General features: G+C 45.0%; 1 protein-coding gene across 1 annotated transcript in view; it reads left to right on the top strand.

The window, feature by feature from the left end:
* AATF (apoptosis antagonizing transcription factor) overlaps nt 1-16809 on the top strand; it is a 114196-nt gene extending 97387 nt beyond the window's left edge. Inside the window, exon 12 of the mRNA XM_087883453.1 lies at nt 16268-16809. Coding sequence (XP_087739579.1) covers nt 16268-16331 — 64 coding nt within the window. The 3' untranslated portion in view covers nt 16332-16809. The remainder of the gene's footprint in view (nt 1-16267) is intronic.
* The last annotated feature ends 6809 nt before the right edge of the window (nt 16810-23618 follow it).

The raw sequence follows: 23618 nt of genomic DNA, 5'->3' as shown, positions 1-23618 counted from the left end.
CCGACCAGGAGCCCTCCCCTCTCCAAAGCAGTGAAAGGAAGCAGGCGATTTCAAGAATGGCCATGTGCAAGTCTATAATTAGAGTGGGACGGCAGCCCACTCGGGTGCCCTGCAGCCCAGCTGGCGAAGAAATCATGGCTCTGGGGTGGGACGAGACACGTTGGAGGGTAAAATTGCATGAAGCGTGAAGGGCGGTGGGGAGGGGGGGAAAAGGAGCACTTGGCATAACCAGCACTTCCCCTTTGTGCAGCATCATTGGAATATAAGGGTCCCTCATTCCCTCCCTCCCCATTTCTCTTTTCAGCAAAGTCCATATAAATCTTATTCTTTATCCAGGCAGGAATGCCAGGCCGATGGGAGGTCAGGGCTTGACTTTGGGGATCTGTAAGAGCAGATCTGTGTGGGGCTGGGAAGATCAGCCTTCCCTTGGGGAGCTAGAGATCCTGCAGGGCTAGGCAGTTTGTGGATTAATTTATGGCCCCTCTTTTGACCACGTTCTTCCGTGGGTTTCTCTGTGGATGTGTGTGCAATTGTGAAGCTGCCGTGGCTTCCCGAGGGTGACAGTGCCACCTAGCGTTCATTTCTTTTTTCTTTTCAAAGTTGGGGAAGACAGGTGAGCTGGAAAGCAGGAGGAGGAAAATTCACTTCCTCCCTTATGTGTCGGAGGTTTCCTTGCAGCGGGGATCACCCCATTGGCTGGGATGTAGGGCTGCTGTTTGCTTTGGGTGTCTCTCTCTCCCTCCCTCCCCTGCTTGAGTGTGGGGGTGGGGGTGGATGGTGGTTGGACTAGAAGATCTCCAAATCTGCTATTCTGTTAAGTACCTCCCTGAAGTCCCGTGAAAATAGTTATTGGGCTGATTTTAGGGCCTTTCGAGACTTAACCAGGGGTGGGCTGCTGGGGGTTCGCAGGTGTTCGGGAGAACCTCTAGCTAAGATTCTGTGCGGTTCAGAGAACCCCCAAATCCCACTCCTGGCTGGTCCCGCCCCCCCACCCCTCCCAGGAGTCCCCACGTGGCCCATTTTGGATGCAGGTAAGTGCAGGGCATGTGCGGAGGCTTGGGGAGGGCGAAAAACGGGCCTACCAGAAGTTCAGGAAGTCTGGAAACGGGCCTGTTTCTGGCCTCCAGAGGGCCTCTGGAGCCTGGGGAGGCTGTTTTCGCCCTCCCAGAGGCTCAAAGAAAGTCTCCGGAGCCCGGGGAGGTCAAAAACATCCATCCCCCCCGCTGTGGTGCAGGAGGCCAACTAGGCCACGCCCACCCAGAAACCGGGCAGAGAACCCCTTGCTAAAATTTTTGAAGCCCACCCCTGGACTTAACCAATGGGACTTACCTGCGCATCAGTGCAGCTCTCTAGAAAATGTTCCTATAACGAAGCAGCTATTAACAAAAAATCTTTATTCTCAGTCTTTCTTCCTTCTCCGCCCCCCCCCTCTCTTTCTTTCTAGCTGGGGAACAACTTGGTTGTAAATAAAACAACGATCTACCATCTCCCATTAGTTTGTTATGGATAGGTTACAGAAAAGTGAACGGGTAGCATTAGGAGAGGGATGTATAAAAATCCATCCAAGAATGGCTGTCCAGTTCCCCTTGATTTGTAACCTTGGAAGAGAGACTGTAAAACCTATCGGTACAGCTTGGAGAAGTCCAAGTGGGTATAAAAACCAAGCATTCCTACGGTATTGCCTCAGTTTTCCCCTAGTCAAGTCATCTTCATATGGGCAGGATTGTAGCTTGCATAATCTCAGTCTTCGGAACATGAGCGCATCAAAATAGTGGAGGAATTGGGTAGATAGGAATTGGGTAATATATTTTGGGCCAATGTGTTTTTCAACCTTGGCAGTTTTAAGATGTGTGGCGCTTTGAAAGCATCCTGTCACATTGTATTATTGTGTAGTTTGGGAGTATCGGACAGGAAGGCAGTGCAGAGAGTGGTGAGGACAGCAGAAAAGATTATTGGAAGGACCCTTCCTTCTATCCAGGACAGGTTGCTTGAGCAGGGCCCACAATATTGTCAGGGACACTACACAATCCTCTCTGGTTCTTCGCGGTGTCCGAAGCAGAACAACTAGATTCTGTAATAGCTTTGTGCCATATAGTATCAACCTTGTTAACTCTCAAGACTCTTTTTTCCCACCACTATCTCTTCAAAGTGGACTGCAATTAATATATGTGTGTGTATACCAGTAGATATACATATGTAAATGCATATGTATATAACAACAGCACTTAGACTTCTGTACCACTTCACAGTGCTTTTACAGCCCTCTCTAAGCGGTTTACAGAGTCAGCATCTTGCCCCCCAACAATCTGGGTTCTCATTTTACCCACCTCGGAAGGATGGAAGGCTGAGTCAACCTTCAGCCGGTCAGAATCGAACTCCTGGAGTGAGCAGTGAGTTAGCCTGCAGTACTGCATTCTGACCACTGTGCCACCGTGACTCATATGGATATATATGCACTGTATGTGCATGTATGTGTATGGATATATATTGTCAACTCTGAAGTGGGCCTGACTGAGGCCATCTTGGGGGCTTCAGTGTTGCTGAAGTTCTGTTTGCTATGGGCGTATTACTTGGAACTCTGGCATTTATGCTCTGTGCGTGTGTATTTCTTTTGACAGCAGGCAGCAGAATTTCATTTCTTAATGTGTGCCAGGGTATCCACAGAAAAAAGTGACAATGAATCTTAGCTTAGCTTAGTTTAGCTTAGCTTAGCTTAGTTTAGCCCAGGAGTCAGCAACCCGCGGCTCTGGAGCCGCATGTGGCTCTTTCATCCCTCTGCTGTGGCTCCCTGTTGCTGGTCGGCTCCACAATTTATAGGTCTTTTGGTTAGGACAGGTAGAAGAAAAAGGATGCCACGCTAGGAGGAGACTCTATGGTGAGGGAACCGGACTTCCGGTCGACAGAGGAAAAAGGATGCCACACTAGGAGGAGACTCTATGGTGGGGGAACCGGACTTCCAGTCGGCTCCAGAATTGAATGGGGGGCTTCTGGTTAGGACCTTTGTGGCTCTTTGAGTGTTTAAGGTTGCCGACCCCTGGTTTAGCATAACTTAACCTAGCCTACCTCACCTCACCTCATCTGTGGTGGCGCAGTGGTTAGAGTGCAGTACTGCAGGCTACTTCTGCTGCCTGCCGGCTGCCGGCAATTTGGCGGTTCAAATCTCACCAGGCTCAAGATTGACTTGGCCTTCCATCCTTCCGAATGTGTGTAAAGAGAGGATCCGGATTGTTGAGGGCCTGTATATGCTGACTCTGTAAACCGCTTAGAGAGGGCTGTAAAGCACTGAGAAGCAGTGTATAAGTCTAAGTGCTATTGCTGTCCTTATCATCTTACCTTTAAGCATGCTAGCTGGGGAATTCTGGGAGTTAAAGCCCACCCATCTTAAAGCTACCAAGGTGGAGAAACAGCGCTTTGGGTGGTGAACATAACTAAATGGCTTTCAGTTAGGGTCCTTTTGACAATCTGGGGTCATCCTTGGCACCCATGAAACCAACCTGACCTAGTTTATATTTAGGAATAATAGGAAGCTTGACTTACTGGCGAACATGGGCAAAATTGTCAGTTGCCATTATTTGTGCTGTTCAAGTCTGGAAGAGAACTGGAAACCAAGGGTTAACCAAAGGCTTTCGGTATGTGTAGCAAACTAAAATTTAAACTCTCTATATTCGAAATGTAGCCTTAAATGTAGTTTGTCATCTCTAGTCTAGAATTGCATATTATAAAAACGTTGAATCTCTGAAAATCACTTTTATTATCCATAGCACTTAGAATTATCCTCAGTAGTTCCTAGTAGTTAGAGAAGACAGAGGGGATCAGGTGAGCATGGGACTCAAAGAATGAGATCATGCATTAGTAGGAAGTCATTTTTTAAAAAAAATTTTTTTTTTTTACTAATTTGGGGTTGTCCTGTTTATTGCATACTTTAAGTAGGACTGTGCAATGCTTTGATTTCGGTCTCCGTTTAATGTTCTGTAACTCTGTAATCCCAAGAAAAGGCTCACATGCTTTAAAGTTTTAGGTGCAGATTTTGCTGTTTTTGCAGTCCCACGTATCTACAGCACCTTTTATAGATAAATCTGAAACGCTTTTTTAAAAGGGGGATTATACCTCTCACTATTAGGTTTTGCAATAACCAGCAGTCAAAAGTAAATGTATAACGTAAGCCTTAAAATCAGTTGTAAAATGTGTGATACAAAACAGGAAAACCCAACTCAGCCTCATGTCTGTAGAGATTCTCAGTCATCCAGGTCTTTGTTGTCCCAAAGCTGCTTTTTCAAGAGGCAGCTGGACTTCCTTTGTTTTTCCTTGAAGACATTTCGCTTCTCATCCAAGAAACTGAAGAAGCTTCCTGGATGAGAAGCAAAATGTCTTCAAAGAAAAACCAGAAAATCCAGTTGCCTCTTGAAAAAGCACCTTTTTCAAGAGGCGGCCTCATGGTTTTAAGCTCCGATTGCAATAAATTAAATTAATGAATCTGTGCCACATTGCAAAAGTTTCACAGCTACAAATATTAAAAATTCAACACGGAACAGAAAAATTCTAAACCTAAAACAGAAGCAGTGATTAATTATCTAAATATAATTTAGAATGGCAAGTGAGACAAGAAAAGTTTTAATCTGTCTTCTCTAGCTTGGGCAGACAAACTATATTCTCTGGTCTGTCTGTCTGTCTGTCCGTCCATCCATCCATCCATCTTTCCATCAAATTTCTGTGCTGCCCGCCACACTTGTGTGAATCTAGGCAGTTTGCAGATAAAATGATATAAAAGCCGAAGTTAAAAACAATATTAAAACAGGATTAAAAAGAATAATTGCAAAGTTAAAAGGCAGAGGGAGTGTGCTTTTGGCATATTCGCTTTCCAAGCATAGAAATCATCATCATCATTGTTCCTGTCCCATGTTAGCTATTTCATAGGATAGGATAGGATAGGATAGGATAGGATAGGATAGGATAGGATAGGAAAGGAAAGGAAAGGAAAGGAAAGGAAAGGAAAGGAAAGGAATGAATAGAATAGAATAGAATAGAATAGAATAGAATAGAATAGAATAGAATAGAATAGAATAGAATAGAATAGAATAGAATTTTTTATTGGCCAAGTGTGATTCGACATACAAGGAATTTGTCTTGGTGAATAAGCTCTCAGTGTACATAAAAGAAAAGACACGTTTGTCAAGAATCATAAGGTACAACACTTAATGATAGTTATAGGGTACAAATAAGCAATCAGGAAACTAACAATATAAATCATAAGGATACAAGCAACAAAGTTACAGTCATACAGTCATAAGTGGGAAGAGATGGGTGCTGGGAACAATGAGAAGATTAATAGTAGTGCAGACATAATAAATAGTTTGACAGTGTTGAGGGAATTGTTTGTTTAGCAGAGTGATGGCGTTCAGGAAAAAACTGTCCTTGTGTCTAGTTGTTCTGGTGTGCAGTGCTCTATAGCGTCGTTTTGAGGGTAGGAGTTGAAACAGTTTATGTCCAGGATGTGAGGGGTCTGTAGATATTTTCACAGGCCTTAATTGTTTTTTCTGCACTTGGCTTCAGATTTCTGTTTAACGAACTTATCCCAAAATTAAGATACACAAACAGAGGCGTTCTTCCCATGAGTTGAAGAACAAGCCAGGTTCAGTTAATCATAGCTTCCTAGTCCATTTGAAGTGGGAAAAGGTGTTGGAAGTTTTCAGAACAGATCAGGGTTTATAAAACCACAATTGGAAGTTGGCTTAATCTTCTGCCTTGTCCCAAAAGCATGGGAACATAATGGCCTAAGAATCACTGTAACAAATCAACATCAGCAGCGGCAACAACAACAACAAAAACAAGACTCATCTCCGTTCGGATTTTTAAAATGTGTAGAAACTCATCCTGAGTAATAATCGAAAGTCTTAACTGCCTTCTGTGGATGTGATTCACCAAAGCCGCATATGCAGATATGAAGGGAAGCCGCCTCGGCTCCGTTCTGCAAGCGGAGTTCAGTGCGTTCCCAAGTCTTCGCCCCTTTGTCTGAAAAATGCAAAAACAAAGGAGATCAATGAACCAGAGAATTTATGGGAAGGAATAGATTTAGGCCAGAGCCTGGATATAAATTTAAGAGATGGGAAGAGCGCAAGCAGAAAGGAAAACGGAAAGTAAGCAGATTGTATTCGCCAGGAACAAACTGCCTGCTTCGTCTAAACAACGTTTAAAATCTGTGGTAGCGGAAATCCACAAAGACCGCAAGCTTTAGAAATCTGGAAAACAAATAGCCTTTGACTTACGACCACAATGGAGCCCAAAATTTCTGTTTCTAAGCAAGACACCGTCTTCTGGTGATCGGCCCAAGCCTTGCTGGCTTGTATAGCTAAGGCAGAACTAGAACTCGCCGTCTCCCGGTGATGGGCCCAAAGATACCCCGCTGGCTTGTATAGCTAAGGCAGAACTAGAACTCACCGTCTCCCAGTGATCGGCTCAAAGTTACCCCGCTGGCTTGTATAGCTAAGGCAGAACTAGAACTCACCGTCTCCCGGTGATCAGCCAAAGTTACCCCGCTGGCTTATATAGCTAAGGCAGAACTAGAACTCACTGTCTCCTGGTGATCAGCCAAAGTTACCCCGCTGGCTTATATAGCTAAGGCAGAACTAGAACTCACTGTCTCCTGGTGATCAGCCCAAAGATACCCCGCTGGCTTGCTTTAGCTAAGGCAGAACTAGAACTCACCGTCTCCCGGTGATCGGCCCAAAGTTACCTCGCTGGCTTGTATAGCTAAGGCAGAACTAGAACTCACCGTCTCCCGGTGATCGGCCCAAAGTTACCCCGCTGGCTTATATAGCTAAGGCAGAACTAGAACTCGCCGTCTCCCGGTGATCGGCCCAAAGATACCCCGCTGGCTTGTACAGCTAAGGCAGAACTAGAACTCGCCATTTCCTGATTTCTAGTCCAGCACCTTAACTACCACACCAAACTGGCCTTCCTCCTTGTTATCAGTTTCTTTGCTAGGCCTAAATTGCAGGAAAAATTTGCTCTCCTTTAATCTGTCAACATTTCTGGCCTATACACGACCCTCTCACTGCTGTGGGCTGTGGGGCATGTCAAGAGTGCCCCCATGCAGGTAACTGGTCCAAGCTTCTCTCTCCTCAGGCTTTAGTAAAGGCATAAATCCATGTTTCTCAACTGTGGTAGTTTGTGTGGATTTCAACTCCCAGAATTCCCCAGCCAGCAACGCTGGCTGGGGAATTCTGGGAGTTGAAGTCCACATATCTTCAAGCTGCCACAGTTGGGAAACGCTGACATAAATAATTAAGCCCAGGCACTCACTGAGTTTTACAGCCAATGACTCACGATAACTTTCCCCGCCTCTCCTCGGAACCAGGTTTTATGATAATATAGTAAAAATATTAAATTAGAAAATGCCTCACTCGAGGTGATAAAACCTTACTGCAGTGGAAATAGGTAATTATTCCCAGCTCAGCCTAAAATGACAGTTTAAAAGAAATAAAAATGTTACTGCTCATTACTTGCGTTCTCAGATTGTGATAAAGTTAAATTTTAATTCAGGCGAGTCTCGATTCAACCCCCGGGCGGGCCTTCCACCCAGTTGAAAGCCCCAGCAATTACGGACGTTGTAAGTTCCTCCTGGCCTTTGGGTGGTCTTATTACTCCTTCTTTTCTTCCTCCCTTCACCCCTCGTGGCTACTAATGGTCCCTGCCCCTTTGTCTGGACAGGAAACGGAGATTGGCAAATTGATGGGGGGCCCATCCTCCTGCCCCCCCCTCCAGAAAATCAAAAACAAGTGAAACATAGCTAGTATACTAAGCTTGTTAGAGGTGCAGTCCTGCTAATAAATCAAAGGTTTGTCCTCCATACAGGTAGTACTCGACTTACGACCGGTCACTCAGCAACCGTTCGAAGTTATGACCGATCCAAAAAAGAGGATTTACGACCCTGCTTCAAATTTCTGACGGACCTTCTTTTGCAGTCATGTGACTGAATTTCGGGCACCTGGCAAGACAGCTACATTTATAGCCATTTCCGGCGTCCCACGGTCATGTGATCACGTTTTACAATGGTTTTGCCGGAAAACTGGCACTTCCTGTTTTCGGCAAAACCGCTACCCGTGTTTATTGGTTGACTTAATGAACTGTGGCGTTCACTTGAAAAACCACCACACACACACACACACACACACACACACACGGATTGTAGAATTGTGCTGCTTGTGTGACCAACCCATTTTGCAACCATTATGACATAATGGGCAGGCTCCATTATGGTCGTATATCGAGGACTACCGCCATGTAGTTAGAAGCAGTTGTTTCAATCTCTTTAAGAACATAAAAATTCTGCTGATTCAGACCCTGCACTTAGTTTCCTGCACTACGTACGTCTGACATTTTGTAAACGAGAATTCAAGGGGAATGAGGCTCCAATCCCATTAAAATACAGGTAGTCCTTGACTTACAACCATTCGTTTAGTAACCGTTCAAAGTCACAATGGCACTGAAAAAGGTGACTTATGTCCGTTTTTCACACTTACTGTGTTTCCCTGAAAATAAGACCCTTTCTTATATTTTTTTAACCCCAAAATAAGCACTTGGCCTTAGTTTTGGGAAGGTCTTATTATTTTGGGGGGCATGAAGGAAACCAGAAGAAATGGCGGGGACTGGCTGCACATGCGTTTAAATATTTTTGAGGAGGGCTTATTTTCAGGGGGGGCTTATTTTAGTGCATGCGCTCAAAAGCCCGATTGGACTTATTATAGGGGATGTCTTATTTTAGGGGAAACGGTACGACCTTGGCAGCCTCCCTATGGACACATGATCAAAATTCGGATGCCTGGCAGTTGGCCTGTATTTATGGCAGTTGCCGTGTCCTGGAGTCACGCGATCCCCTTTTGCGACTTTCTGACTAGCAAAGTCAGCGGGGAGGCCAGATTCACTTACCATGGTTGTTAGTAACAACCATGTTACTAACTTAACAACTGCAGCGATTCACTTAACAGCTTGATTTCCAGAGTTTTGCGCGCTTTCCTTAGGGCAGACGTGTAGGTCTATAAAAGGATTTCTCCTGCCACTCAGAATATAGCTGAGTCCTTCTGAAGCTGTAAAACTATCGTAAAACCCCTCAATTCGTTCTCATCTTTCTCTTTGTAGAGTGAAACACGAGTGCCAAAATTGTGCCTCAAAGAAACATGTTGATATTCAAAGCAGGGAACTCAAAAATCAGTTCCCTGCCCAGTTGCTCGGCGGGCGTGGCCATGGCGGGCATGGCCTACTTGGCTTCCTGCACGATGGCGGGGGGGTGCTTTTTTGCCCTCCCCAAGCTCTGGAGGCTTTCCTCGAGCCTCCGAGAGGGTGAAAACGGCCTCCCCCAGGCTCCAGAGGCCGGAAATGGGCTCACTTCCGGGAGGCCCGGTTTTTCCCTCCCCAGCCTCTGGAGGCTTTCCTCAAGACGAAAACGGCCTCCCCCAGGCTCCGGAGTGGGCCTCCCAGAAATTTCGGGGAGGGGTAGGTGGGGCCACCAGTCCTTGCAACTACCGGTTTAGCATCCGGTTCGCCAGAATCCGTTCAAACCAGCTGAATCCCACCCTTGATTCAAAGGTTCCCAGGCTATCATTGTAAGAAATCTTGCTACTATCAGCCCAGATTTGTTGACCTTGATAGCAGCAACAAGTCTACGTCAACATGTCCAATATGTTGACCTAGACTTAATTTCATAATTGCTACCTTGGACCTGATTGAGGAAGTTAAAAAATAAAGTTTCATATATATATTTTTTCTGAAAGATCCCATCCTTTCCACATCTCTTCCCTCAACCTAATCCCTATGGTTTCTTTTTTTAATCTTCTTAATTTTAATTGTTTTGTATTCTCATTTTTGTCATTTTTGTAAGCCACCCAAAGTCACTGTAGTAGAGAGAGGGCAAAGAAGCAAACATAGAATTCTTCCTTTCCAGTTTCAATTTGGAAACGGGAGTTGCCTAAAAAATAGAAGATTTCTCTCTCCATCCTGCACCCTTGTTTATTTATTAAGTTGGGAAGATTGGGTCGGTTCACTGCTTTTCTTTTTTTATTCCAGCACTGCTGTTGTAAGTAATTTTGGAAGTACCTTTCATCCGGATTTCATTAGTTTTAAAATAGAAAACATGTCTTGTTTGCGTAGTGTGTAGTTTGGCTTGTCGGGGATGGCTTCCTATGAATAATGTTTGAATTATTCCCGGCAAATGGGTTGCACCTCTTTCCATACCACAATAAAACATTCAAACCAAATACTTATTGTGGAAGAAAACATTTAGGAAACTGAGGATTTAAAAACCAGGCTTGGCTAAATTTATAAATTCCTGAAGATTATTGACCTTATGCTTTGCAACGCTCGGCTAATTATCTGTGGGCTCTTTGGGAATTTTGGACAGCTATCTCAGTCAGAGGTGTCCCAGCTTGGTTACTTTAAGACTTGTGGACTTCAACTCCCAGAATTCCCCAGCCAGCCAAATGTCGGATTTGTGGACTTCAACTCCCAGAATTCCCCAGCCAGACAAATGTCGGATTTGTGGACTTCAACTCCCAGAATTCCCCAGGCAGACAAATGTCGGATTTGTGGACTTCAACTCCCAGAATTCCCCAGCCGGACAAATGTCGGATTTGTGGACTTCAACTCCCAGAATTCCCCAGCCGGACAAATGTCAGATTTATGGACTTCAACTCCCAGAATTCCCCAGCCAGACACATGTCGGATTTGTGGACTTCAACTCCCAGAATTCCCCAGCCAGACAAATGTCGGATTTGTGGACTTCAACTCCCAGAATTCCCCAGCCAGACAAATGTCGGATTTGTTGACTTCAACTCCCAGAATTCCTTAGCCAGACAAATGTCGGGTTTGTGGACTTCAACTCCCAGAATTCCCCAGCCAGACAAATGTCGGATTTGTGGACTTCAACTCCCAGAATTCCCCAGCCAGACAAATGTCGGATTTGTGGACTTCAACTCCCAGAATTCCCCAGGCAGACAAATGTCGGATTTGTGGACTTCAACTCCCAGAATTCCCCAGCCGGACAAATGTCGGATTTGTGGACTTCAACTCCCAGAATTCCCCAGCCGGACAAATGTCAGATTTATGGACTTCAACTCCCAGAATTCCCCAGCCAGACACATGTCGGATTTGTGGACTTCAACTCCCAGAATTCCCCAGCCAGACAAATGTCGGATTTGTGGACTTCAACTCCCAGAATTCCCCAGCCAGACAAATGTCGGATTTGTTGACTTCAACTCCCAGAATTCCTTAGCCAGACAAATGTCGGGTTTGTGGACTTCAACTCCCAGAATTCCCCAGCCAGACAAATGTCGGATTTGTGGACTTCAACTCCCAGAATTCCCCAGCCAGACAAATGTCGGATTTGTGGACTTCAACTCCCAGAATTCCCCAGCCAGACAAATGTCGGATTTGTGGACTTCAACTCCCAGAATTCCTTAGCCAGACACATGTCGGATTTGTGGACTTCAACTCCCAGAATTCCCCAGCCAGACAAATGTCGGATTTGTGGACTTCAACTCCCAGAATTCCCCAGCCAGACAAATGTCGGATTTGTGGACTTCAACTCCCAGAATTCCTTAGCCAGACAAATGTCGGATTTGTGGACTTCAACTCCCAGAATTCCCCAGCCAGACAAATGTCGGATTTGTGGACTTCAACTCCCAGAATTCCTTAGCCAGACACATGTCGGATTTGTGGACTTCAACTCCCAGAATTCCTTAGCCAGACACATGTCGGATTTGTGGACTTCAACTCCCAGAATTCCTTAGCCAGACACATGTCGGATTTGTGGACTTCAACTCCCAGAATTCCCCAGCCAGACAAATGTCGGATTTGTTGACTTCAACTCCCAGAATTCCTTAGCCAGACAAATGTCGGATTTGTGGACTTCAACTCCCAGAATTCCTTAGCCAGACACATGTCGGATTTGTGGACTTCAACTCCCAGAATTCCCCAGCCAGACAAATGTCGGATTTGTGGACTTCAACTCCCAGAATTCCCCAGCCAGACAAATGTCGGATTTGTTGACTTCAACTCCCAGAATTCCTTAGCCAGACAAATGTCGGGTTTGTGGACTTCAACTCCCAGAATTCCCCAGCCAGACAAATGTCGGATTTGTGGACTTCAACTCCCAGAATTCCCCAGCCAGACAAATGTCGGATTTGTGGACTTCAACTCCCAGAATTCCCCAGCCAGACAAATGTCGGATTTGTGGACTTCAACTCCCAGAATTCCTTAGCCAGACACATGTCGGATTTGTGGACTTCAACTCCCAGAATTCCCCAGCCAGACAAATGTCGGATTTGTGGACTTCAACTCCCAGAATTCCCCAGCCAGACAAATGTCGGATTTGTGGACTTCAACTCCCAGAATTCCTTAGCCAGACAAATGTCGGATTTGTGGACTTCAACTCCCAGAATTCCCCAGCCAGACAAATGTCGGATTTGTGGACTTCAACTCCCAGAATTCCTTAGCCAGACACATGTCGGATTTGTGGACTTCAACTCCCAGAATTCCTTAGCCAGACACATGTCGGATTTGTGGACTTCAACTCCCAGAATTCCCCAGCCAGACAAATGTCGGATTTGTTGACTTCAACTCCCAGAATTCCTTAGCCAGACAAATGTCGGATTTGTGGACTTCAACTCCCAGAATTCCTTAGCCAGACACATGTCGGATTTGTGGACTTCAACTCCCAGAATTCCTTAGCCAGACAAATGTCGGATTTGTGGACTTCAACTCCCAGAATTCCCCAGCCAGACAAATGTCGGATTTGTTGACTTCAACTCCCAGAATTCCTTAGCCAGACAAATGTCGGATTTGTGGACTTCAACTCCCAGAATTCCTTAGCCAGACAAATGTCGGATTTGTTGACTTCAACTCCCAGAATTCCTTAGCCAGACAAATGTCGGGTTTGTGGACTTCAACTCCCAGAATTCCCCAGCCAGACAAATGTCGGATTTGTGGACTTCAACTCCCAGAATTCCTTAGCCAGACACATGTCGGATTTGTGGACTTCAACTCCCAGAATTCCCCAGCCAGACAAATGTCGGATTTGTGGACTTCAACTCCCAGAATTCCTTAGCCAGACACATGTCGGATTTGTGGACTTCAACTCCCAGAATTCCTTAGCCAGACACATGTCGGATTTGTGGACTTCAACTCCCAGAATTCCTTAGCCAGACAAATGTCGGATTTGTGGACTTCAACTCCCAGAATTCCCCAGCCAGACAAATGTCGGATTTGTTGACTTCAACTCCCAGAATTCCTTAGCCAGACAAATGTCGGATTTGTGGACTTCAACTCCCAGAATTCCTTAGCCAGACAAATGTCGGATTTGTTGACTTCAACTCCCAGAATTCCTTAGCCAGACAAATGTCGGGTTTGTGGACTTCAACTCCCAGAATTCCCCAGCCAGACAAATGTCGGATTTGTGGACTTCAACTCCCAGAATTCCTTAGCCAGACACATGTCGGATTTGTGGACTTCAACTCCCAGAATTCCTTAGCCAGACACATGTCGGATTTGTGGACTTCAACTCCCAGAATTCCCCAGCCAGCCATGCTGGCTGGGGAATTCTGGGAGTTGAAATCCATAAGCCTTAAAGTCCCCAGGCTTGGATTCCCCTGACCTAAATAGTATCTCCAATTGCATATTTATATGTTTTATATGATATCTGCACAGCTATTGTTTTCCTGAATCTGTTCTACCTTCCTGCCATTTGGTCCTATGACCACTTCTTTATCGCACGTAACTTTTTGTTCCCCCGAAAAAAACAAACCAATTTTTATTTTAATTCAGCGAGCAACATTCCGCTTGTCCAAAACCGCAATCAATTTGAACATCGTTGCGGGCTTCAGTTGATTGTCTCTCCTTCAAGTATCATGTCAGTCTCGAGGAAGAAAGGATAACATATATGAAAACGAAATTACAATCCCATACAACCTGGCTGATTGAATCGCCCGTCCTTTCATGGCCCGGTTCTCATACATTCCTATTAAAATATTCAATCTTGTTCCTTCCTTGAAAAGCCTTGTTTGGAAAGGGCAAACTTAGAGGAGGAACAAAAAAACGCCATTCCCTGGAGAGATGGGATCTAAGGCTCGTGTCGTATTTACATATTGGGAGGCTGTGTGTGTGAGAGAGAGGAGTGGGGAGGGAAGGAGAGAGGGAGAGAGAGGAGACTGAAAGAGAGAGAGAGGAATGAGAGTGAGGGGAGAAAGAGGGAAGAGGGAGAGAGTGTGAGGATAGAAAAAGAGATAGAATAGGGAGAGGAGAGAGAAGTGGAGAGAGAGAGGAGACAAAAAGAGAGAGGAATGAAAGAGGAGAAAGAAAGGGGAGAGGGAGAGAAAGAGTGTGAGGATAGAAAAAGAGAGAAGAGTGAGAAGAGAGAGAAAAGGGGGAGAGAAAAGTGTGAGGGGAAAGACAGGAATGAGTGAGGAGAAAGAAGGGAGAGAGAGGAAGAGAGAAGGAGAAAAAGTGTGTTGGGGAGAGAAAGGAGAGAGAAAGTGAGGGGAGAGGACAGAAAGAGGAGAAAGGAAAGTGAGAGTAGAGCGTGCGAGCGAGAGGGGAGAGAAAGTGAGAAAGTGCGAGAAGAGAGAGAAAGTGAGGAGAAAAAGAGAGAGGAGAGAGAGAAAGAGTGAGGAGAGTGAGAGGAAAGGGGAGTGAGAAAGTGAGAGGCGAGAGAAAAGATAGAGAGGAGAAAGGAAAGAGAGTGAGAGGAGAGAGAGAAAGTGAGAAAGAGTGAGGGGAGAGAGAGAGATGCCTTGCGCAAGGTCTCTGCAGTCCTGGTGTTTATTAATAAAGATGCCTTTTTAATTATCGGGTGGCCTTTTTGCTCGAAGAACCAGATGACGTAGGTGGCAGGTCCTGCCTTGTATCAAATTGTCCTTGAGAAGTTACTTTTCCTGTCGTTCCCCCCTCCAATCCCTTCAGAAGGCGCCTACAGCAACATCATTTTCACGGGGGCTGTGGAGATGCTGTTTGCTTGTTTATTCGTGTCGGAAGCATCCCAATTAAAATAAGGGCACACCATACGACATAAAAATTTAAAATACAAGTTTAAAATAGGTACAAATTGAACAGCTCTTGCCCAGAAACTTGCAACATTTAATTGCGTTCCGTTGCAACTGCCATGAATTCCTCAAGTGTACACTGATCAGGGCGCTAAGAGCAGGTATACGTAAGTGTCGTCGTCTGCATGTCACCACAATCGCAAAGGGCAGAAGCCACCCGATAGCCGCGTTCGTTCAGGGAGTCTCTGGATCTTGTCGTTCCCGGCAGGTGGGAAACGATGGCCCTTTATATGACCTGTGGACTTCAACTCCCAGAATTCCCCAATCGGCCATGTTCTAGAGCAGGGGTGGGGAAAGACGGCTCCTTTATGACCTGCGGACTTCCAACTCCCAGAATTTTTCAAGAGGCAACTGGACTTTTTTGTTTTTTTCTTTTGAAGACATTTTGCTTCTCATTCGAAGAAGCTTCTTCGGCTCCGACTGGATGGTGGAGGAAGGATTTATACTCCTTGCAGACAGCTGGTCATTTGCATCCTTTTAGAGGATGAAGCACTTGGGGGTTTATCTGTGTCCTCAGGGTCATCGGAGTGGTGCTCCCAGTTCCTGTAGTCTGCAATTTTTTATTTTTATTTTTTCCCTGTGGAAATCCATTCCTACTCCCGCACTATTCAAAGGGCCTTCATCCCAAATTGTATAGCTAAAAGTCTGTAGAGCAGGGGTCTCCAATCTTGGCAACTTTAAGACTTGTGGACTTCAACTCCCAGAATTCCTCAGCCAGCAAAGCAAAGCTGGCTGAGGAATTCTGGGAGTTGAAGTCCACAAGTCTTAAAGTTGCCAAGGTTGGAGACCCCTACTGTAGAGATTCTCAGTCATCCAGGTCCCGAGACAATCATGACCCGAATGACCAAGAATCTCTACAGACTGTCAGTGCATTTATATCTGGAAGATATTTTGATTTCTCAATCTTGCCTCTGCAACTCTGGAATGCTGTCAAGAATTTTAGCAACAAGAATTAACTGGGTCCAATCCTATTTATCCCAAATACATAGTGGACCAGGTGCCGAAATCTGTGGAAACCGGTCTCTCTTTCTCCTCCTTATTTTATTGACTTTATTTTGTTGCTTTTCTTGCTTTCTCCTGGTTCTGGAATGAGCTAAGGCTTACAAATGTGAATAACTTTCTAATAACTTCGAATTGTTTCCTTTTCTCTGCCTCTTGTCTCTCCCTCCCCTCCCCTCCAGGACAGAATTATATCGGTCACTGTTTGGCAAGCAGGCCCGCCTGGAAGAAGGACACCAAACCTAGTGATCCATAGGAGACCTTTGGAGGTTCTGGAATGTGGGAGAAGTTTTCCTGTTTGGATAGTCCCACCACCCTACAGGCCTCGCTCAGGAGAGCCAAGGTAGAGTCTGTCCATTTGATGGAGAAGAACCTTAAGGAAGCTGCCATCCATGATCACCTTGGGAAGCGGGACAATGTTTTTGTCCTACTCTCCCCTCCCCCCATCTCTCTTTCTGAACTCCCCTCAAGATGAGCCATGTCAATTCAGTCAGGCTGTTTCCTGTGGGATCTTCAAGGACACAGCGAGCACGAAGCCAGCTTGGATTTTCCTCATCATTCTGGCAGGGCAAGACTGTTGCCAAAGATCACCACTGTCACTGCATCCGGATGGATGGATGGATGGATGGATGGATGGATGGATGGATGGAGGATGGATGGATGGATTGGATGGAGGGAGGATGGATTGGATGGATGGATGGATGGATGGATGGATGGATGGATGGTTTGGATGGAGGGAGGATGGATTGGATGGATCGAGGATGGATGGATGGATGGATGGAGAATGGATGAGGGATAGATGGATTGGATGGATGGAGAATGGATGGATGGATGAGGGATAGATGGATTGGATGGATGGATGGATTGGATGGATGGATGGTTTGGATGGAGGGAGGATGGATTGGATGGATGGAGGATGGATGGATGGATGGATGGATGGATGGAGAATGGATGAGGGATAGATGGATTGGATGGATGGAGAATGGATGGATGGATGGATTGGATGGATGGATGGATTGGATGGATGGATGGTTTGGATGGTGGGAGGTTGGATTGGATGGATGGATGGATGGATGGATGGATGGAGAATGGATGAGGGATAGATGGATTGGATGGATGGAGAATGGATGGATGGATGAGGGATAGATGGATTGGATGGATGGATGGATGGATGGATGGATGCCAAAGCAATTTGCTTGATGAAAAAAGGCCTTCACGTTTCCTGAAAAAACTTGGTGACATGTTGCATAAGTGGATGTTATGACATTGGCCCCAAAAGTCGTCGAATAAAATTGGTTTTTTTTTTAGTTTTTTTTTTAGAAAAATAATGATTCTCTCTCTATATGTATGTGTGTGTGTGTGTATGCGCATGTGTTTCTTATAGAGAAAGAGCTGCCAATCTCAGCGAGTGCTACAGGACAAACAGTTAAGCCCTTTTTATTTTGTTCTTAATTCTTACCTCCATTGTTTGGCTGTGCCTTTCCTGAAGTTTGAAAGTAGAAATCTAAACTTTTGAACATCTCTTTGGACAGCACTGTAACCTCCATCCCACCTTCCAAAAACGTTGGGTGAAATATTTGGAAGCTAAATCGGCGTGTTTCTAAAATCAAAATTTCCCCTAATTTGAGACATCACCAGTACACTGTTTTTTGAACTGAAACCCACTACTTAAAAAATCTGAAATGCTTTTCGCATCCATCTTTGGAACCGAGGCCATTGAAGGGCTCAGGGAAGTAGCTCTGTCTACTTATCTGTCATTCTCTAACTGATAAATACTCGTGAATTTTTGTATGAGTCCAGAGCTATTAATATATTTAATTATTTTTGCTGGTAGGGATTTGAAGAGGCCAGACCGCTTCTCCTCCTTGTAGAAGTTAGGTACAGAATGAATCTAACAAAGGGAAGTACAATTCACTTGCTTTTATTCAGAAGATCATTGGAAATTAAAATCCCATAAAGTGGATTTATTAGCATGCTGTGATCAGTCTTCCAGTGAAGGTTATTTTGTATAAGTAACATGTGTCCATGTATGTAATAATACAACTTACTATATTGATTGTCTTTGAACCATCTCTCACAAATGCGTGCAAACACACACTCACACAAATGTAGTCAATAAAATATAGTCTTACACTTTTGTATTTGTGCGTGATGCCATATGTGTATGTGCCTTGAATGATAAACACTTTTCTATAGATTTATTGAGCTTAAAAATTAAAGTATTGTTTCAGTTAATAAATAAGAGAGCCTTCCGTATTAGCTATTTAAATTAATAATTAAGAATGAGAACTGAGCACATATGTCATAAGGATTACAGGGTTGATGAAATAGATTGTCAAGGAATATTTTTTTAATTATTTATTTATTTATCAAATTTAGATACTGCCCATCTCACTGTCAAAGCAACTCTGGGCAGTTTACAAATGAAAGTACATTCAGAGGTGAAAGAATGTGGAATTAGTAAATTCAACAACAAAATATTTAAACTAAAATTACAAATGAATTAAGAGAAATCTTTTATATTTCAAATTGACTTAATATCTTAGCTTTTCCATCAGTGTATGAAATTTCTTTTTTTAAAAAACATAAAGGTTAGAAATATTAATTGCGGCTGGGTTTCTTTCTAGCAATAAGATTAGCATTGTTTTGATGCAAGAAATATCAATACAGCTAAGTCCTCAACATACGATCGTAATGGAAGCTGCCCATTATGAGTCATAACAGTTGTCAAACAGATCAGTAACGAGAGTGATTTTATAGCCTTTTTTGCAGCAGTGGTTAAGCGAACACGGCAAAATGGCCACCACAGTTGTTAAACCAACGCAGTGGTTGTTAAGCGAACCCATTGTTCGCTATGGGTGCCGAAATCGGAAGTACCAGTTTTCAGCAAAAGCAATCACGTGACCACAGGATGCTACAAATGGCTACAAAAGATATATTGCGAGGGCCTGAAGATCAGTCACGTGACTTTGGAGGGGGGTGGGTTTAATTGTTGAAATTTCAAATCCTGGTCCTAAGAAGTCCCCAGGGTAGATCTGTCCTAACTTCAAATGGGTGTTATTTATTTATTTATTTATTTAATTATTTATTTATTTTATTATTTATTTTATTATATTTTTATACCGCTCTTCTCCCGAAGGACTCAGGGCGGTGAACAGCCATAATAAAACAATATACAAGACAAATTTAAAAACCATATTAAAATAATTCAATTTTGGCCGAATTTAAAATTCCCATTCTAAAACCCTTATAAAACATATTCAAACCCATATTTAAAACCCAATTAAAATTATTGTCCCATCAGACCGGCTTGTTGGAATAACAGGGTCTTCAGCGCACGACGAAGGTCGGGGATCCTTCGTATATCCGGGGGCAATTCGTTCCATAGGGCAGGAGCCGCCACAGAGAAAGCTCTCCCCCTGGGAGTCGCCAGTCGACATTGTTTGGCCGACGGCACGCTGAGGAGGCCCTCTCTGTGGGAGCGTATCAGTCGGTGGGAGGCAGTCAGTGGCAGCAGGCGGTCCTGTAAATATCTAGGCCCTAAGCCATGGAGCGCTTTAAAGGTGGTAACCCAACACCTTGAAACGCACCTGGAAGACCATCAGGAGCCAGTGCAGCTCGCGCAAGAGAGGTGTTACATGGGAGCGACGAGTCGCCCCCATTATCACTCGCGCGGCCACATTCTGGACCAGTTGGAGCCTCCGGGTGATTCTCAAGGGGAGCCCCATGTAGAGAGCATTACAATAGTCCAGACGGGAAGTGACAAGGGCGTGGGTGACTGTGCGCACGGCGTCCCGATTCAGAAAGGGATGCAACTGAGAGATCAGGCGAACCTGATAAAAGGCCCCCCTGGCTACGGCCGTCATATGATCATCCAACAACAGCCGTGAGTCCAGGAGGACGTCCAAGTTGCGAGCCCTCTCTGAGGGGGGTAAGATCTCATCCCCAATAGCCAGTGATGGTTCTAGCTGGCTATATCGGGACATCGAAAACCACAGCCACTCAGTCTTGGAAGGGTTGAGTCTAAGCCTGTTCCTCCCCATCCAGATCCGCACGGCCTCCAGGCAACGGGACATCACGTCAAGGGCATCATTGGGGTGGCCTGGGGTTGAAATGTACAACTGCGTGTCGTCGGCATACGGTTGACACTTCACCCCAAAGCCACAGATGCTCTCACCCAGCGGCTTCACATAAATGTTGAACAGGAGGGGTGAGAGGACTGACCCTTGTGGCACCCCACAAGTGAGGAGCTTCGAGGTCGACCTCTGTCCCCCCGTCAACACAGATTGTGTACGGTCAGAGAGGAAGGAGGAGAACCACCGTAACACGGTGCCCCCCACTCCCATCCCCCACAAAAAAGGCCAACATTTTCTAATTTTTGCCTCCTGCTGGGGTGCAGAAAGTATCTGTGTCAAAGTTGCTATTGAATTTTGTCTTGGAAAACGTAGGTAGCACGGATGAATAAATCTTTAGGCGCATTTGCAGCCAAGTCTTGGCTGTAGATCTTGAGGAAGTGCATTGATTTTTCATCTTCTTATTTTCCTTTTCATCCATCTTCAATTCCTTTCTTTCCTCAGCTTGGATGTGTGTGTGTGTGTGTGAAAATAGTCCCAAGAGAAGCTGCTTTCAAATGTTGCCCTTTGCGGTGTGCCATTTCTGCTCCTGGGGTCTGACAAGAAGCAATGGATGGAAACTAATCAAGGAGACACTCAACTTAGAACTAAGGAGAAAAGTTCTGACAGTGAGAACGATTAACCAGTGGAACAACTCGCCTCCAGAAGTTGTGAGTGCTCCAACATTGGAGGTTTTGAAGAAGAGACTAGAAGCCACTTCTCTAAAAATGAAGACCCAGATTATGGGGGCAATAAGCTGACTTTGTATAAATATACAAAAGTATGAAGGCTATTGCTTAACGCATTGTAAGCCGCCCTGAGTCTCCGGAGAAGGGCGGCATATAAATCAAATTTTTTTTAAAAAATGGGATAGAGTCTTCTGCTTTAGTAGGGGGTTGGACCAGAAGACTTCCAAGGTTCCTTCCAACACTATTCTGTTCAGGAAATTATTTTCGGTGATGAACATTTCACGAATGAAGGAAAATATATTTATCCCAGGATAATGATGGGAAATCGAATTTGGGTTGGTCCCTGGTCTTCTGAGGTTTCGGACTCGTGATGGAGCCCATCTTCAGGGAATTTCTCTACTGGAATACATGCTTTGGGCTGTTCTGTGAATTGTGTTTATGTGGTGTCTTCCTATTGGCTGATTGGTGTGTTGATGGCTAGAGATTGGCTGCTGTTGTGCTGCCAAGCCCTTGGCTCCTAAGTACCTGATAAGCTGCAGATAAATCCTTCAATCGCTTCTTTGGCTATTTTTGTCCCTGCTCGGCCAACAATCTTAGTAGCTGCGAAATTGAATGTTTGTCCTTGTTCATTGCAATGTGAGGCTACCAATGAGCTTGGGTCTCCTCGTCTGACCGCTCACTTGCGTTCATGCAGTCTGATGGCTTAGCTTCCTCCCCGCTTGTCCTGCAGAATCACAGGGACAATCCACGCAGGAGATCCAATAAATTACGTTGGAAGTATCTCCCACCTCCAAACGACCCAAATTCGATTTTGCATGAAAGTTTCAGCTGTTCAGCTGTTTGTGTCTTCTGCCAGATTTCATCAGTCTAAGAATCCTCTCCCTCCCTCCCTCTCTTTGTACAGGTACAACCATTCGTTTAGTGACCATTCAAAATTAAAATCACTAAAAAAAAGTGACTCGTTTCACACTTAACAACCGTTGTTGCGTTTTCCACAGTCACATGATAAAAATTTGGATGCATGGCAACTGGCATGTATTCTGGGAGTTAAAGTCTACAGGTGTGATGACCCGGGGCAAGGCATCACACGAAGGCAACACAGTCAGCTTATAGTTCAAAACTTCCCTTTATTACTCCCAATTTCCCCCAAACACTCCCACATTTATGGCAAGTCCCAAAGCAAAGCACTCACACACACACTTCCAGCAGCCTCTGGCTGTGAGTAGTCCAGCAAAACGCTGTTAGCACAATGGCTTCAAGGCAAGAAGTCCAGCGGGTCAAGAGAATCAGTCAAGGAGTCCAACGAAGCAAAGGAACAAAGCAATGAGTCCAGGAAGCAAAGGAACAAGGCAAGATGTCCACTGAACTCCAGACATCGGCAAAGGCACACCAAACTCCACGAATTCAGCTTTTGTTCCTGACAAATGCCCCTCCCCACAGTGTCTCCTTAAGTCTCAGTCCCCAGGTGTGTCTTGTGAAGAGGAGCGGGGCGTTCTCCTCCCAAGTTGTCCGGTCAGCCTGCGCTGTTGCTGCCTCACAGATATCTGGACACACCCGATCAAACCGATCACCGTGATGGAAGACAATGAATCGGTGGTTTATATTTCTGAATCTCATTTCACAGGTTCTAGGTCCAGACACATTGACATCCGTTATCAAAACATAAAACATTTAGTGAAAAAAGGTTTTGTCAAAATGCAATATGTATCTACACATGATCAAATTGCTGATATGCTCAACAAACCACTTCCAGCAGTTCAACACGAGTATCTGCGTAAGAAGATGTGCCTTATTTGATGATGTACTGATATTCGCTCAACTGGCAAAAGAAGGGGAATGTCACTGCGTTATTTTATTTACCAGCTGAGCTTCATATTTCTGGACTATCTGACTTTCCGTACCTTGCCAAGAATTGTTATCAAAAGTTACTATGCATGTCGGCATTCCTTCACTTGCTTCACACACTCCTTCCTTTGTTCTCTTGCCAGGGGTCCGGCTGGACCGGCAGGAGACCTCGCTTGCCAAAATGTAACAATTATCTTTCTTAGTTAGTGAGGTGTTTTATTTTCTTTATAACAAATAAATGAGTTTTATTAGAGAACTTTTCTTCAGGATTTCTTTTCAGAATATTGCAACAAGGAATAAGCCACGATCCATCCTCTAACCAGGGTGATTTGTCCCAGAGCCAAACATGGGATTAATCAATGCCCTGACACTCTCCTCTCTCCATGCTTGGGGATCAGGAGGAGGCGGTCCTTGTTCGTCACCTGAGCTCTGTCGCTCCTCGTCTCCACTGCCTGCCCTCTCTTTCCCCGCCTCTCGGTCATCTTGCCCCCGTTCTTCCCTGCTGGCAAGCCATCCCAAACCTGAGGGACTCGGGGCTGCCTCGTCCTGCTCCTCCCCGCGTTCCTCCAAAACCAGCGAGGTCGCCCCTTCGACCTTCTTCAGCCCCAGCTCCGGCTTGTCGTCCTCTTCAGCAACAGCTTCGACGGGGCCATAACACTAGGTTTTAAAGTTGCCAAGATTGGGCATCCCTGCTCTTTAAGGGTTTCAAGAATGACTGAAAACTTTCTAGTTAGGGTAGCGGGTATTTTGAAACGGGAGGATTTCAAACTTTGAAAGATTTGAAACTTGAATCCTTGTGCAAACGCCTGCAAAGGATATTCCTCCGCTGAAAAACGGGCCTTTTATTTGCACGTGGAGGATTTGTTTGCTTATTAAATTGTGGGTTA

This window comes from Pantherophis guttatus, chromosome 1, assembly GCF_059756535.1.
Source record: "Pantherophis guttatus breed Tessera chromosome 1, ASM5975653v1, whole genome shotgun sequence".
Classification (NCBI taxonomy): Eukaryota; Metazoa; Chordata; class Lepidosauria; order Squamata; family Colubridae; genus Pantherophis; species Pantherophis guttatus.
Note: the sequence above shows the minus strand (reverse complement) of the source record. Positions and strands in the feature narration are given on the sequence as shown.